At 44.5% G+C, this 16,908-nt stretch overlaps 1 protein-coding gene across 1 annotated transcript in view; it reads left to right on the plus strand.

Annotated features, from left to right (window-relative positions):
- dnah6 (dynein, axonemal, heavy chain 6) overlaps positions 1-16,908 on the plus strand; it is a 433,707-nt gene that overhangs the window by 104,859 nt on the left and 311,940 nt on the right. The window contains exons 18-20 of the mRNA XM_039758084.1: positions 8,841-8,984; positions 11,264-11,470; positions 13,691-13,783. Coding sequence (XP_039614018.1) covers positions 8,841-8,984; positions 11,264-11,470; positions 13,691-13,783 — 444 coding nt within the window. The remainder of the gene's footprint in view (positions 1-8,840; positions 8,985-11,263; positions 11,471-13,690; positions 13,784-16,908) is intronic.

The following is a 16,908-nucleotide window of genomic DNA, read 5'->3' on the forward strand; positions in this document are numbered from 1 at the left end:
CGAAATGAAACCTGCCTAACTTTTGTAAGTAAGCTGTAAGGAATTAGCCTACCAAATTTCAGCCTTCTACCTACAGAAGAATTAGTGATGAGTGAGTCAGTTAGTCAGTGAGGGCTTTGCCTTTTATTAGTATAGATCATAATCTGAAATCTCTTGTGTCTAGAAGTATTCAGATGCTTTGTGGCGGCACTCAGGTATTGTGCTCAGGTGTATCCTGTCTGCTTTAACTCTCCTTGAGATGTCCTAGGAAGAATAGAATTAACTGCCCAAACCCAGGTATGCAAAGCTTCTAGAGATCCATCCATCCATCCATCCATTATCCAACCCGCTATATCCTAACTACAGGGTCACGGGGGTCTGCTGGAGCCAATCCCAGCCAACACAGGGCGCAAGGCAGGAAACAAACCCCAGGCCAGGCGCCAGCCCACCGCAGGGAACACACACACACACACACACACATGCCAATCCACCTAACCTGCATGTCTTTGGACTGTGGGAGGAAACTGGAGCACCCGGTGGAAATCCACACAGACATGGGCAGAACATGCAAACTCCACACAGGGAGGACCCGGGAAGCGAACCCAGGTCTCCTAACTGCGAGGCAGCAGCGCTACCCACTGCCACTGCGCCACCATGCTGCCCGCTTGTAGAGATTTTCTATGAAAACTTAAGGCTCCAATTGCTGCCAGCTGAAATAAGGGTCAGAATACTTAAAAGAATAAGACATTTCAGTTTTTGAGTTTTAATAATATTGCTGTGGCACTCAGGTATTGTGCTCAGGTGTATCCAGTCCACTTTAGTTCTCCTTGAGTTGTTTCTAGAATTTGATTGGAGTCCACCTTTGGCAAACTGAATTGATTGGACGTCATTTAGAAAGACACACATGGACCTTTGTATGGAAGATCCCACATTTCAGGACTAAAACCAAGACATGAAGTCCAAGGAACTCTCTGTAGACCTCCACGATGAAATTGCAGAGAGGCAGAGATCAGGACAAGGGGATAAAATGTTCCCAGGAGCAGAGTAGCTTCAATATTTATGAAATGAAAGAAGTTTGGAGGCACCATGCAGGACTCTTCCTAGAGTTGGCTGTCTGGCCAAACTGAGCGACTGAGTAAGAAGAGCCCAATGGTCAACAACAACCCAATGGTCACCTTACCAGAGTTTCAGAAGTCCTCTGTTGAGATGGATGAACCTGTTAGAAGGACGACCATTCTCAGCAGCACTCCCATCAATCGGCCATTTGTGGAGACCATTCTAGAGTTAAGGGCGTATGATGGCAGTTTAAGGACACTGAGGCCTTGACGATAAAGATTCTCTGGTGTGATGAGGCAAAAGTTGAACTTTTGACCCACCTAATGCCATCTTTACGGTGAAGCACGGTGGCAGCCGCATCATACTAGATGAAGGCCACTCTTGAATACAAGTTTGTTAGATGGCATTTAAAGGACTCTTGAGAGCATGAAGAAGAAAAAGATTCTCTCATCCAGTTTGGTCAGCAGCACTTCATCAGTCAGCAGTTTATGGCAGGACTTTTAACTGTGACTCATAGTTTTCCCAACAGCATTTAAAGGACTCTGAGACCATGAGGAAAAAGATTCTCTGGTGTGATGAGACAATAACTGAACTCTTTGTGCAGAACTCTTAGAACTGTGTCTGTCAAAGACCATCATCTGGCTGATGCCATCCCTAAGGTGGTGGCAACATCATGGTTTGGAGGTGCTTCTCAGCGGCAGGCACACGGAGACTGGTCAGAATTCTGGGATGGATGTGGCCAAATACAGAGAAGTCTTTGCTTCAGAGTGCACAGGACCTCAGACTGGGGCGATGGCTCATATTTCAGCATGACAATGACCTGAAGCACCCAGTCAGGACAATTCTGCAGGGGCTTTGGGACAAGCCAAAAGCCCAGATGGAGGGTCTTGAAGATGGCAGTTTACAGGTGCTTCTCATTCAATCTAATGGCAGGGGGGTCTGCCAAGAAGGATGCAATTAACATGCTCAAACCCAGGTATGCAAAGCTTATAGAGACTCTATGAAAACTTAAGGCTGCAATTGCTGCCAACTGAATTAATGATCTGAATACTTAAAAGAATAAGACATTTCAGTTTTTGAGTTTTAATAAATCTGCTGTGGCACTCAGGTATTGTGCTAAGGTGTATCCTGTCCACTTTAATTCTCCTTGAGATGTTTCTAGAACTTGATTGTAGTCCACCTTTGGCAAACTGAGTTGATAGGACATCATTTAGATAGACACACATGGACCTTTGTATAGAAGATCCCACATAAAACCAAGACATGGAGTCCAAGGAACACTCTGTAGACCTCCGTGATCAAATTGTGGATAGGCAGAAATCAGGACAAGGGGATGAAATGTCTCCAGGAGCACAGTAGCTTCGATATTTATGAGATGAAAGAAGTTTGGAGCCACCATGCACGGTTCTTCCTAGAGTTGGCTGCTATCTGGCCAAACTGAGTAACTGGGTAAGAAGAGCCTTGGTCAGGGTGGTGGCCAACAACCCAATGGTCACCTTAGCAGAGCTTCAGAAGTCCTCTGTTGAGATCGATGAACCTGTTAGAAGGACGACCATCTGAGCAACACTCCATCAATCGGGCATTCATGGAAGCCACGACAGAGTTAAAGGCTTATGACAGCAGTTTAAAGGACACTGAGGCTTGTATAGAAGATCCCACATTTCAGACTGCATGTCAGGACTAAAACCAAGACTTGAAGTCCTAGGATCTTTCTGTAGACCTTCACAATCAAACTGGAAATTTATTTTCACTTTGTCATTATGGGTTATTGAGTGTTGATTGAATGACAAATGTATCCGTTTAAAAGGAAACCAACAACACAGCAAAATGGACAGAAAGTGACGCGGTCTGAATACTTTCTGAATCCACTATAGATCTAAAACACGTCTTCCCATCACCAAATTATTTAAAATAGGATGTGTGAAATAAACTCAAGGATGTGTGTTTTAAATGCATGCTGCATACTCTATGGCATTAATTGGGTACTCAGTGTTTAGAGAAAGCAAAAGGATCCGGTGGATGATGTGAACAAAAACAGATTTACAGAATACATTCTCCATTAAAACCTGACAATTTTACAGTTGCTCAGCACGGTATAAATCAAGTGGGACATTTTTGCCCCTCTGGCAGCGTCCACCCCACGTGTGGCTCGAGTTCAGGAGGAGACGAGTTCTCTGTGGCCCGTGGGGGGCATTGACGTCACCTCATCATCTCCTCTAAGGATCTCACACTGAGCCCTGTTAGAAAAGTCATAAAGTGGGCAAAAATAAATGTAGTTCCGTTTTATTGCAGGGTTTTATTACTCCCACAAGGCTAGAAAGGAATTTAAAAATTTGACAAAGCTTATTAAAAAAACTGTAAAGTCAGGCTTGGGCTACCGCCATGTTCTCTGTCACATTTGAAAATGGAGTCGTAACTGAATCACAGTGTAAGCGTGTTACATTGTAAACATCCATCCATCCATTATCCAACCCACTATATCCAAACTACAGGGTCACGGAGGTCTGCTGGAGCCAATCCCAGCCAACACATGGCGCAAGGCAGGAAACAAACCCCGGGCAGGGCGCCAGCCCACCGCAGACATTGTAGACAGACATAACTTATTGTTACTGTTGTGGTGGATGGCCGGGGCCCATGCCTGGCCGGGATGCCCCTTCACTGTATATTCAGGGGGAGCAGCCCTGGACGGTGCAATACCTCCCCCTGGACGCTAGATGGAAATCCAAGGGGTTGGAGTGGTGCTTCAGTTTCCCGCAGGGCTCCATGGGAATTGGAATTGGGAGCAGGCACTGCCAGGGGGTGCTGCAGCTAGGACTCCTTAGCCTGTCTGGGCAGCATATTTGCCACTCCCAGAAGTGCAGCCGGATGTCGGCAGTCAAACACCTGGAGCACTTCTGGGTGGAGTATAAAAGGGGCCAGCATCCACCACTCCGGGAGCCTGAGTCGAGAGGAGGAAGACGAGGTTGCCTGGGAGGAGGAGGAGGAGTGGTGGTGGAAGAAAGAGAGGAGCGTGGTGTTCTGGTGTGTTTGTGTTACACTTGGGACTGTGTTGTGCCTGTGGGGATTGCGGGGAAGATGTGCCCCAATGGTGAAGAAATAATAAAAGTTTATTTATTTTGTATGTGCCTCAGTGTCCATCTGTGTCGGGCCAGGCGCCTATATAGCGCAAGGCTGGAAACAAACCCCTCGCAGGGCGCCAGCCCACCTCAGGGCTCACACACACACCAAGCACACACCAAGAACACACTAGGGACAATTTAGAATCGCCAATGCACCTAACCTGCATGTCTTTGGACTGTGGGAGGAAACCCACACAGAAACAGGGAACACATGCAAACTCCAGGCAGGGAGGACCTGGGAAGCAAACCCAGGTCTCCTAACTTCGATGCAGCAGTGCTACCGCTGCGCCACCGTGCCACCCAAAATATCAAATGTGTCCATCAAATCTACAGCACAATCTACAGCACAACTTTGCCCCCCACGCTCTCTGACTGAACGTTAATAAATCGAGATGCTTGAAACTCCAAGGTGGACCCAGTTCCACCCCACAACCGCTCTCCGTTGGAGCAATTTAATGAATCGAGCCACTTGAATCTCCAAGGGGTAAAGGTCCATGAAGAGATTCTAAAGCTAAAAATGGACGACTAGACACAAAAGTTGAAGACCAAGTGGCACCAAGTTAAAGTTGCTGTTTTGAGGACATGTCTTTGGGGATACTCGCACAACACCAATTTGAAATCACACATCATTGGACGTTTAGAAGGATAACCAGAATGCCTGGAGGAAAACCCACACTGACATGATGATAACTCCATACAGATAAAGACTGGGCACGAGATCTGATGCCAAGGCACTGGATGCACGAGGTAGCAGTGCACATCACTGCACGACTCAGTAATGAAGGTTTTGTTGAGTTATACCTTTAGAATGCAGAGGTTAATAATGATGTGTGCACTTTTTCTTTTTTTGGATTGCAACACAATCACTCAATCTGAACTGCAAGTGGACTTTTGGTCTCATGCTGTCTGCTTAGTAAATTCTAATAAATGATTAGGCTGGTAGTGTGGCCTAGTTCAGTGTTTCTCAACTTCGGGATGTGCAGACAGAATCGAGCTTTATTGCATGACGTACAATGAAATGAGCGCCCAGCAAGGGGGGCGCCTTACTTTTATTTACAGTTGTTATCAAAAGCTGACCTCGCTCAACCCACACATCTGACTCCCAACTCTCCATGGCCTCTAATTAGTTCCACCAATATTTCCCAGCCTAATGAGCGTAGCGCTCCTTATCTTATCCATCATGGTCACCTGACAGGCCCTCTTCCCACCGTGAACCCGTCCAGTTCTTGCCACCATTATCTGTAGTCCTCAACTTACGTTTGCCACCTGGAAAAAAAGGAGTGGGGGCTTGCCTGCCTGCCAGCCCCTCTCTGCATACCTGACCTTAACTCATGAAATGTTGGTGGTTTCCAGCTTGCTAAGAAAAATAAAAAAATACCCAGGCGCAGGCCTTTTTGTGATTTAACCCTTACTATACTAACATGCACTACGATATAATGCTCATTTTCATATATGCTCATGATTCTCTTTGAATATATGCAAATCATCTACTTTTATATATCCCCCCCTTTTAGGGTTTACTAGAACCCCAATACACTGGGCTCCTAATTTGGGATCCTGAGGTGGTTGGTTGTGTGGTGGGCATGACAACGGCCTTTATCAATGCATGCTCCCAACCTCCTCCTCTTCCTCCTCCTCCTCCTCATCCATCAGAGCTGGGGGCGTCCCATTGATGAATTATGGAGGATCGTCAGAGCTGTGTGCCCCTCATGACCAACTGCAAGACCCACTTTATAACCCACTGCGACCCACTAACATTATAAGCAACCAGTAACGGCGCACTGCACACACGATAACGTGCAGTGAATACACTTGACTTGACCATTCCTAGTTTTCATCCTCTTTCTCTGTACGTTTATCATTCGTTTGCTCAGAGGTTGATGCGCTTGCTGCTTCCTGAGTGGCTCTTCTTTTCTCCACCCTAACGGCCAGCTTCTTCTCTTCTTTTGTCAGCATCTTTTCGCATTAAAACTGATTAAGTCGGTGTTTGTGTTGCAATTACGTAGTACGTCTTTTTCTGAATTTTTCACTTAAGCTGCCGCGTAAGTCTTCAATCTGCCTCAAGAATCATTTAAGATATGAAGAGGTAGGGGAAGTGATGGTGAAGGTGGTAGGGATAAGAAAGCGCCCGTACACATGAGCCGCATAGCCTCCCTGTTGGCCGCTGCTGAGAGTTGATTCTACAATAAAATAAAAATAAAAAGAGGAATAACATTGGAGGTCAATCATCACCCCGATAGTAGACATCACGTAGTATTTGTGTACCAAATTTCAGGTCAAATGGTTTACAAGCTACAGGTGATTTAAAATCCTCGACAGACAAACGGACAGCCACGGTAGCGTATTATATAAGAAGATAGGAACCCATGACCAAAATGTGACTCACCAATCCCGCCTTGTTGAGTTGAAAACAAACATCTGAGGGAGTGGTTAGGAGTGTTATCGTGAGAGCAGGAGGTCCCCATTGGTGAACTGAGAACATTCGTCAGAGCTGAGAGCCACTAATACCCAACTACACGACAGGAGGGCCCCATTGGTGAACTGAGAACGAATCGTCAGATCTGAGAGCCACTAATACCCAACTACATGACCCAATTTGCAACCCACCACGACCTACTAACATCATAAACAACAGCAACCGGAGACCACAATGTGACTCACCAATCCCCTCTTGTTGAGTTGAGAACGAACATCTGAGGGAGTGGTTAGGAATGTTATCGTGAGAGCAGGAGGTCCCCATCGGTAAACTGAGAACGTTCATCAGATCTGAGAGCCACTAATACCCAACTACATGACCCAATTTGCAACCCACCACGACCTACTAACATCATGAACAACAGCAACCCGAGACCACAATGTGACTTAACAATCCCCCCTTGTTGAGTTGAGAACGATCATCTCAGGCAGGGGTTAGGAGTGTTATCGTGAGAGCAGGAGGTCCCCATTGGTGAACTGAGAACATTTGTCAGAGCTGAGAGCCACTAATACCCAACTACACGACAGGAGGTCCCCATTGGTGAACTGAGAACGATCGTCAGATCTGAGGCCACTAATACCCAACTACGTGACCCAATTCGCAAACCACCACGACCTACTAACATCATAAACTACAGCAACCCAAGACCACAATGTGACTCACCAATCCCCCCTTGTTGAGTTGAGAACGAACATCTGAGGGAGTGGTTAGGAATGTTATCGTGAGAGCAGGAGGTCCCCATCGGTAAACTGAGAACGTTCATCAGATCTGAGAGCCACTAGTACCCAACTACGTGACAGGAGGTCCCCATTGGTGAACTGAGAACGATCGTCAGAGCTGAGAGCCACTAATACCCAACTACATGACCCAATTTGCAACCCACCACGACCTACTAACATCATGAACAACAGCAACCCGAGACCACAATGTGACTTAACAATCCCCCCTTGTTGAGTTGAGAATGATCATCTCAGGCAGGGGTTAGGAGTGTTATCGTGAGAGCAGGAGGTCCCCATTGGTGAACTGAGAACATTCGTCAGAGCTGAGAGCCACTAATACCCAACTACACGACAGGAGGTCCCCATTGGTGAACTGAGAACGATCGTCAGATCTGAGGCCACTAATACCCAACTACGTGACCCAATTCGCAAACCACCACGACCTACTAACATCATAAACTACAGCAACCCAAGACCACAATGTGACTCACCAATCCCCCCTTGTTGAGTTGAGAACGAACATCTGAGGGAGTGGTTAGGAATGTTATCGTGAGAGTAGGGGGTCCCCATCGGTAAACTGAGAACGTTCATCAGATCTGAGAGCCACTAGCACCCAACTACGTGACAGGAGGTCCCCATTGGTGAACTGAGACCGATCGTCAGAGCTGAGAGCCACTAATACCCAACTACGTGACCCAATTCGCAACCCACCACGACCTACTAACATCATAAACAACAGCAACCCGAGACCACAATGTGACTCACCAATCCCCCCTTGTTGAGTTGAGAACGATCATCTGAGGCAGGGGTTAGGAGTGTTATCGTGAGAGCAGGAGGTCCCCATTGGTGAACGGAGAGCAATCGTCATATCTGAGAGCCACTAGCACCCAACTACGTGAAAGGAGGTCCCCTTTGGTGAACTGAGGTTGATCATCAGAGCTGAGAGCAACTTGAACCCAACTACATGACCCAATTCGCAACCACCACAACCTACTAACATCTAGAACAACAGCAACCCGAGACCACAATGTGACTCACCAATCCCCCCTTGTTGAGTTGAGAACGATCATCTGAGGCAGGGGTTAGGAGTGTTATCGTGAGAGCAGGAGGTCCCCATTGGTGACCTGAGAATGATCGTCAGATCTGAGAGCCACTAGCACTCAACTACGTGACAGGAGGTCTGCATTGCTGAACTGAGAACGATCATCAGAGCTGAGAGCCACTAATACCCAACTACGTGACCCAATTCGCAGCTCACCACAACCTACTAACATCATAAACAACAGCATCCCAAGACCAAGTTGTTGGAAAACACCAGTCTAGTTGGTCTCTCCCATTGCAATCTGACTCTGTCATTTTGAGTGAATCTCTTAATCTATCTGTGTGCCAACTGTTAAAAAAATAACTTTAGAAACACCAATCATTTTTATGCAGGAAATAAGTCAGACTGAAGACAGAATTTCATTGATGTTTTTCTTCTATGTTTTGTAGAGCCGGTTTGATTTGCTAGACCCAGAGCAACTGACTGTGAAAGTGACAAAATATGCAAAGATTGTGACTCAACTGGAAAAGGGGCTTCCTCCAAATAATGCAGTGCCAAAGCTAAAGGGGAAAGTGGAACAGATGAGAGAAAAGGTAAGACCAATCTTTTTGCTGCTTTTCATTTATGTGCGTCCTTCATCGTTAATACAGGAGGTTAGAACAACAACATTTATTTCTATAGCACATTTTCATACAAACAGTAGCTCAAAGTGCTTTACATAATAAAGAATAGAAAAATAAGACACAGTAAGAAAATAAAATAAGTCAACATTAATTAACATAGAATAACAGTAAGGTCCAATGGCTAGGGTGGACAGAAGAAACAAAAAAAACTCCAGACGGCTGGAGAAAAAAATAAAATCTGTAGGGATTCCAGACCAGGCATTATACCTAACATATATGAAACAGTCCTCTTTGGATTTAGGGTTCTCACGGAAGGACTTGATGATGATGATGGTCACGTAGACTTCTGCCTTTTAATCCATCCATCATTGTTGGAGCATCATGGTGCTTTGAGTAGGTGGAGGTGGCGCAGGCTGCCATCACAAAGAAACCGGAAAAAGAAACAGAAAAGAGAGTAGGGGTCAGTACCGATTTTAGAGCCACCATGAGTAATTATTACGATAGAAATTGAACATACAAAGTATCAGGATTAAGTTAAATTAAGTTAAATTGAAGTTATAAAAAGGCCATGTTAAAGTAATGTGTTTTCAGCAGTGTTTTAAACTGCTCCACCGTATCAGCCTGGCGAATTCCTATTGGCAGGCTATTCCAGATTTTAGGTGCATAGCAGCAGAAGGCCGCCCGCCTCACCACTTCTTTTAAGTTTTGTTCTTGCAATTCTAAGGAGACACTCATTTTTGGATCTAAGGTTACGATTTGGAATATAAGGTGTCAGACATTCCGATATATAAGATGGGGCGAGACTATTTAAGGCTTTATAAACCATAAGCAGAATTTTAAAGTCAATCCTGAATGACACAGGTAACCAGTGTAGTGACATCAAAACTGGAGAAGAATAACTACATATGAGGACGGGTCAGTAAGTGTCTTCACTTTGGTGATCGTTTGGCTTGGACTGCCTGTAAAGCTTTCCCAGCTCTACTTTCTCTGCTGTTCTCTTTCCGGTTTTCTGTGTTGTTGTGATCTGCACCATCACCACCCCATCAAAGCACCGTGCAGTCCCTACATTGGTGGATTGAAGGATGGAGGTCCACATGACCATCATTGTCTAATACTTGCATGTGAAGCCTGAAATCCATGACGACTGATTGAGATCATTTCTGTTAGGTAGAATGCCTAGAGGGGGCTGGGTGGTCTCGTGGCCTTGGAACCCCTGCAGATTTTGCTTGTTTTTTCTCCAGCCCTCTGGAGTTTATTGTTTTGTTTTTTCTGTCCTCCATTGCCATTGGACGTTACTTTTTTTTTTGTTAATTAGTATTGCCTAATCTTATTTTTATATTTTTTCTTTTTTCTTTCTTCATCTAGTAAAGCACTTTAAGTTACATCATTTGTACGAAAACGTGTGATAGAAATAAATGTTGTTTTTGTTGTTACACATTAGTGGTGGTGGAAGTGGCTCCCCACTCGCTATGAAAAATGCTTTGAGTTCTGAGAAATAGCTATATATATAGAATTACTGCTGTTATTATTATTACTAGCTGACGCACACTGTAGCTTACGGCGGTGTAAGAATAGAAATGGAAAACGGTGAGAAAGGAATTCAGAAATCAAGAAGAAAGAAAGACTTCTTGAAAGACGCAGTTGTGAATAGATGTCTAACCCACTTCCAGGTTGATTTGGAGCCCAATGGAGTAGGAACTTTCAAATCCTGCAGCTCCCCCACAGGAGTCAAGAAGGCTGTCCTCCAGGACTACAATACCTGGCACACCTTGTGTAGGCATGGGACCTCCTGGCTCTTTTCAAGTCCGTTTTCTTCCTGTGCCACCTGGCCACACAACTAGAAGGGAGCCCAATCCAGCAGGGACGTCATGCCTTACACTGGATAGGATCCGTGTGTGTGTGTGTTTCTGTATCTGTGTGTGTGTGTATGTATATGTTAATGTTCACGTGCAGGAGTAGATGATCCTAATAAAAGTACCTGGTGAATGCCACAAAATTCACGATAATACAATAAGCCACCAGAAGTAATAACATACATTATGAATTCTAGAGGAACTGAAAGAAATAAATACTTGGGAAACATTAGACATTTAAACATTTTACTTAGTTTTTTTTTCCATTTCATTCTAAGTTCGCTTGTTTCGCTAGTAAATTTAAAAAATATGAATGGAAGTAGTAGAAAAGTGCTCTATTAAATGTCACCTGATAATTAATGACATTGTGTTGTGCATGTCTGTTTATCTATTTAGCTCCCAACAATCGCAAATCTGAGAAATCCTTGCTTGAAACAAAGACACTGGGAATTATTGGAAGCCATTTTGGAAGCCAAACTGTACGAGCAGCCAATAAGTCTTACAAGCCTGCAAGAAATTAAAGCTTTTGATTATGCTCAACAAATAACAGACGTATCAGGTCAGGCCTCGGGAGAAGAATCTTTGGAGAGGATTCTGAAAAAGGTGAGAATTTTGATTAATGCTACCTAACGTGTGCTGTTATGTTCTGTCGTGGGTCCCTTCCTTGGGTTTTACTTTAGTTTACCTTTATTGTCCATAAGTGGAAATTTGCTTGGATGCAATCAGTGAGATACAAAACACATTCCTGTTGTTAAGGCAATGGGGGTTACACTAGAGAGCCCCAAACCTCGGCATGAACACACCAAGACAGCCCCGGGTTCAAATAAATGGGTGTTGTGGTGACTGGCCCGGACAGGCAGATATCGTTGTTTCACCCAACACATGTTTATTAACAGTCCTATTATTTACAAGGTGACACACAACCCCAAAGTCCCCAAAAGTCCTGGCCAACACACACTGCCTTCTCACTCTTCAGGCCGCCTCCTTGCCTCTTCCAAAACCTCATCCACTTCCACCCGACTTTAGCCATTGTATAAAGGGAGGCAGTACCTTTTATACTCCCCGGATGTGCTCCAGGTGTGTCCCGGCAATCTTCCACCGACACGTCCCAGTGTGGCAGAAGTGCCGGCTGCATCCCTGGAAGCACTCCCGGTGTCCCTGCTCCTCTTCCCCCCAGCACTTCCAGGTGTGGCAGAAGTGCTGAGGTCCAGGGCTCCAAAGGCATAGGGGCGCCTCCTGGCGGTGACCACAGGGCCCCTACAAGGTTAAGCTTCAAAGCTCTGTACCCGTGGCCCCCAAAGGAAACAGGGCGGTCGCCCCCACATGGTCTGGGGAAGGCGTAAGTCCTCCTCCGGTCTTCCTTGTCGTCCAGGCTGGGTCGCCACCCCAGCCATCTCTGACTATATAAATATATATATATATATATATATATACAGTATATATATTGTGAGACTTGCCCGGACACCACCAGTCGGAGACCACATCTTTATAAAAGTCACACGTTTATTATTCATTAAATAAACACAGTCCAAAACACCACACAATGCACACAGCAATAATCACCAGAATTCGACTTTATATCTCTGTCCTTGTCTGCCAATCTCCTCCTGGGAGCTTTGTCCTGCTCCCTCTCCCGACTCTAGCTCCCCGATTGCTGGAAGGCGGCCCCTTTTATTCCTGCCCGGATGTGCTCCAGGTGGCTGATGACGTCCATCCGGCAGCACTTCCTGGTGTGGCGGAAGTGCTGCCCTTTGCACTGGAAGCACTCTGGGCATCCCTGGAAGGTTCCTCCGCCATTTTGCAGAGTGTGGCGGAAGTAACTATTTCCAGGTCCCACGAGGTTTAAGGTGCCCTCTGGCGGTGGCCACGGGTCCCAACGAGTTATAATCCTTTGTCTCTTCTTTTTCCGTGGTCCTTTCCTGTTCCAGGGCAGTTGCCCCCTCATGGCCCGGAAGCTATTCTTGCCCGCTTCCGGTCCTTTTAGGCGTATATAGTGATGAAACCAGGGGCGTCAGCGAACCCCTAACCCCAACACAAACAAACCTGTGTGGCACTGCAGGGAGACAAGCTTCCTATTGTAATGGACTCCACCGACAATACGATGAAATTATGTTTTATACCTCTTGTCATCGTTAGCGGCAGCCCCCCGGCGAACATTGTCGTAGGCGCGTCAACTACATGAACATATTCAGCTGGGGACCGATCAAGTGATGTTGATACCTCACATTTCTTTTTTGATCTCCAGGTCAACTCGCATGAAAATCAAAGCCTGATAAGTCATAGTCCGATTCAGAAATAATATGCAAAACGTCGTCCATGGAGTATTTTGATTTGTGCATTTGCTTTGTCCTCTCGCCGGATGTCGATGCCAGTTTAGAAGTTGTTTACTTTTCGCGACTCATGCGCACTCAGGGATTCCAAGTCAAATCAACGAAGCTACCCTTCCTTCTAGCAAAGAGAGTCGAACTGTAACATAACGGCGGGTTTTGTCGACATTTACAACTGATTCCTGCCCTCTACCTATGGATGTGCAGCATAAGTCAAGACCTACGGGTCTGAGGGGTTTCTAGCAATTAAGTTACTTTGTTTTAAATTTCTATAACCAGTTCTAGTCCACGGAGTTACTCAGTGCTCAGAACGTCACAAAACCCAAAAGCTAACAACACATCCTGCACAAAAGAAAAGTGTGCCACTAGATATCCAAAGTATTCTTGTTTTCCAGAATTCCTTTTTCATGACATTTGTAGGCTTTTACTCATCAGAATCAATGCTGGTCAGTTGACTTGTGATGTTAATATAGTCTATAATGTCTGACTGACTTAGGTGGAAGATTCATGGAAGTCAATGGAATTTGTCGTTCTACCTCATCGAGACTCAAAAGACGTTTTTATCCTCGGTGGTACAGATGAAGTGCAGGTACGTAAAACTCTTTGCTTGTTAGAGTTGATACTGTTTATCTAACCCTGTAACAATTATCCTAAAATTACTGAAACAATTAAAGAAGTTTGGATTAATGGTACGATAAAATAGTTGCTAAAGTAAGTAGAACAACATCCTCTTGTTTGAACCTCAAACTGTTTTTTCATCTCTGTGGACTTTTGTTCGACCAGAAGCTCTCATTTCTTACCCAACTCAAAAGACATGTACATTACTTTATATACTCACGTATAAGTCAGGTCACTGAAACCCAAAAAAACGATCATAAAATCAGACCCTGATTTATACGCCCATTCAAAAATGTGACACTTCATTTTTTTTTTACATCTTGCTTCCTCCAATCTCACATCAGTTTTTCAGAAGCATCGAATTTTGTTGCGGCAGTGTAGTTACCAATTTCTTTCACCACTTCAATGACTGATCGAACACTCCATCGTAGATAAGGGATGCTCTTACGATAAAGATGTATGAGGGTGTGAGATACAAAAGACACAAATCAGTGCAAATGGGTATTACCGTGTGGTCACGTAGGTGCAATACATACAAAAATAAAGGCCATGTGCTCCGTGGTTACTCTCTCAGGTGGGCGTTAGCATATCATAATCTCTTGGACCAATAGCGTGAGTTTTCTGCATTCGACTTATACGACCGACATTATAAAATACCAGAAATTATACGGTAAAATCAAGTCCCAACGTATTCGTGAGAGAACTTATCCTTGAGTATATACGGTAGTTTAATTGTCAGTTCTAGGCCGTCTTAAAGGTGGATGTGTTTGTATATAAGAGGGTGGTTTAGTGGTTAAGACTTTGGATTACAAGCCCTGAGGTTGTGGATTCAAATCCCACTACTGACACCATGTGACCCTGCGCTTCAATTGGAAAACCAGAAGAAATGGAGTCAGTTGTATCAGAAATGTTGTAACTCACATTGGGTAGAGACATCAGCCACATAAGTGAATGTAAATGAGTACCATCCCATTCTGAGATGATTCTTATCCTGCTGATGGGATCAGAATTGTAATCATGGTCAGATAATACGTGTGTGTGTGTGTGTGTGTGTACATATAGTGGATTCAGGAGCCATTCTGACCCCTTCACTTTTCTATCCTTTGTTATGTTGCAGCCTTATGCTAAAATCATTTCAATTAAATTTAATTCATATTTTTCACTCATAAAACAACACTCAGTACCCCAGAATGACAAAGCTTATGCAAATATCTTAAATCGTATTGACACAACTATTTAGCCCCTTCACGCAGTACTTCTTCAAAGCCCCTTCTAGAGAAGTTACAGCCTGGAGTCTTTCTTGTATTTGACGTGACAAGCCTCACACATCTGGATTTGGGGATTTTCTGCCTTTCCTCTCATGAAGAACCTCTCTAGCTCGGTCAGGTTTGGGTGGAGACCATTGTTGCACAGCTATTGTCAGGTCTCTCCAGTGATGTTCGATTAGGTTTAAATCTGGGCAACTCAAAGACATTCCCAGAATTGTCCCTAAACCCCTTCTGTGTTGTCTTTGGTTTTTGCTTGTCATTATTGTCCTGTTGGAAGGCAAACCTTGAGCCCAGTCTGAGATCCACCATGCTCTGATGCAGGTTTTCATTAACTCTTTCGCAGCTAATTATTATTATTTTTTCCCTTTTGTCTCAGGGCTGAATATTTTTCCAAAAAACTCGTTATTTATGACAAATGTCACTCTGTTTTATGTTCCATGAGCCTCTACAGTATGTAAATTAATATACTTATTTATTACATAAATGTTTATCTCATCTGCGGTGGGTTGGCACCCTGCCCGGGGTTTGTTTCCTGCCTTGTGCCCTGTGTTGGCTAGGATTGGCTCCAGCAGATCCCCGTGTCCCTGTAGTTAGGATATAGCAGATTGGATAATGGACGGATGGATGTTTATCTCATCACTCATACTATAAACTGAAAGTCACTTTCTGGGGAAAAATCAGCTTAAATTAGTCAAGTGGCTGGTAATCTGTAGTGTCCTCTAGCACGCCATGTCGTTAGATGAAGTCAAGTAGCCAGCTTTGCCTCTCGGGCGAACGTTGCTGTAGGTGCATCTCTACACAAGCGTGTTCAGCACTACGATCAGCTGATGCTGGTACTTGTCTTTTGTTTTCGATTTCCAGATCACTTACATCAAAATCGGATTTCGATAAGTCAAAGTCCATCCATCCATCCATCCATTTTCTAACCCGCTGAATCCGAATACAGGGTCACGGGAAGTCAAAGTCTGTTTCAGCAATAATCTGCAAAAATTAAATAGATAGATAGATAGATAGATAGATAGATAGATAGATAGATAGATAGATAGATAGATAGATAGATACTTTATTAATCCCAAGGGGAAATTCACATAATCCAGCAGCAGCATACTGATTAAGAACAATATTAAATTAAAGAGTGATAACAATGAAGGTATAACAGACAGACAATAACTTTGTATAATATTAACATATTTACTAATATGTACAGAGTATTTTACTTTGCGCATTTGCTTTGCTCTGTTGCCCGATGTCGATGCCATTCTAGACGTTCTTTACTCTACGCTACTCAGGCACATGCAGGGATTTGATGTCAAGTCAATGAGTCCAACAGTCCTCCTAGCAAAGAGGGTCTACCTATAACGTTTTATCGATGTTTACAGCTTTTTTTCCACCCTCTGCCTCTGAATGTCAACTTTAGTCGACATCCGCACTCAACCACTTGTGTTGACAAAAGTCGACATTCGCCCTAAAAGAGTTAAGTATACTGTATCTCTGTACTTTGCTCTGTTCAGCTTTCCCTCAATCCTGTCTAGTCTACCATTGAAAAACGACCCCACAACATGATGCTGCCACCACCATGCTTCACCGCTGGAGTGGCATTGCACATGATAAACAGTGCCTGGTTTCCGTCAGACGTAATGCTAATCTTGGTTTCATCAGACCAGAGATTCTTATTTCGCACAGTCTGACAGTCCTTTAGGTGCCTTTTTGAAAACTCCAAGTGGGCGTCCTTGCGTCTTTTACTGATCAGAGGTCTCTGTCTGACCACTCCGTCATAAAGTCCACATTAATGGAGTGTTGCAGTGATGGCTGTCAATCTGGATGAGTG

The sequence above is a fragment of the Polypterus senegalus genome, chromosome 7 (genome assembly GCF_016835505.1).
Source record: "Polypterus senegalus isolate Bchr_013 chromosome 7, ASM1683550v1, whole genome shotgun sequence".
NCBI classification, from domain to species: domain Eukaryota; kingdom Metazoa; phylum Chordata; class Cladistia; order Polypteriformes; family Polypteridae; genus Polypterus; species Polypterus senegalus.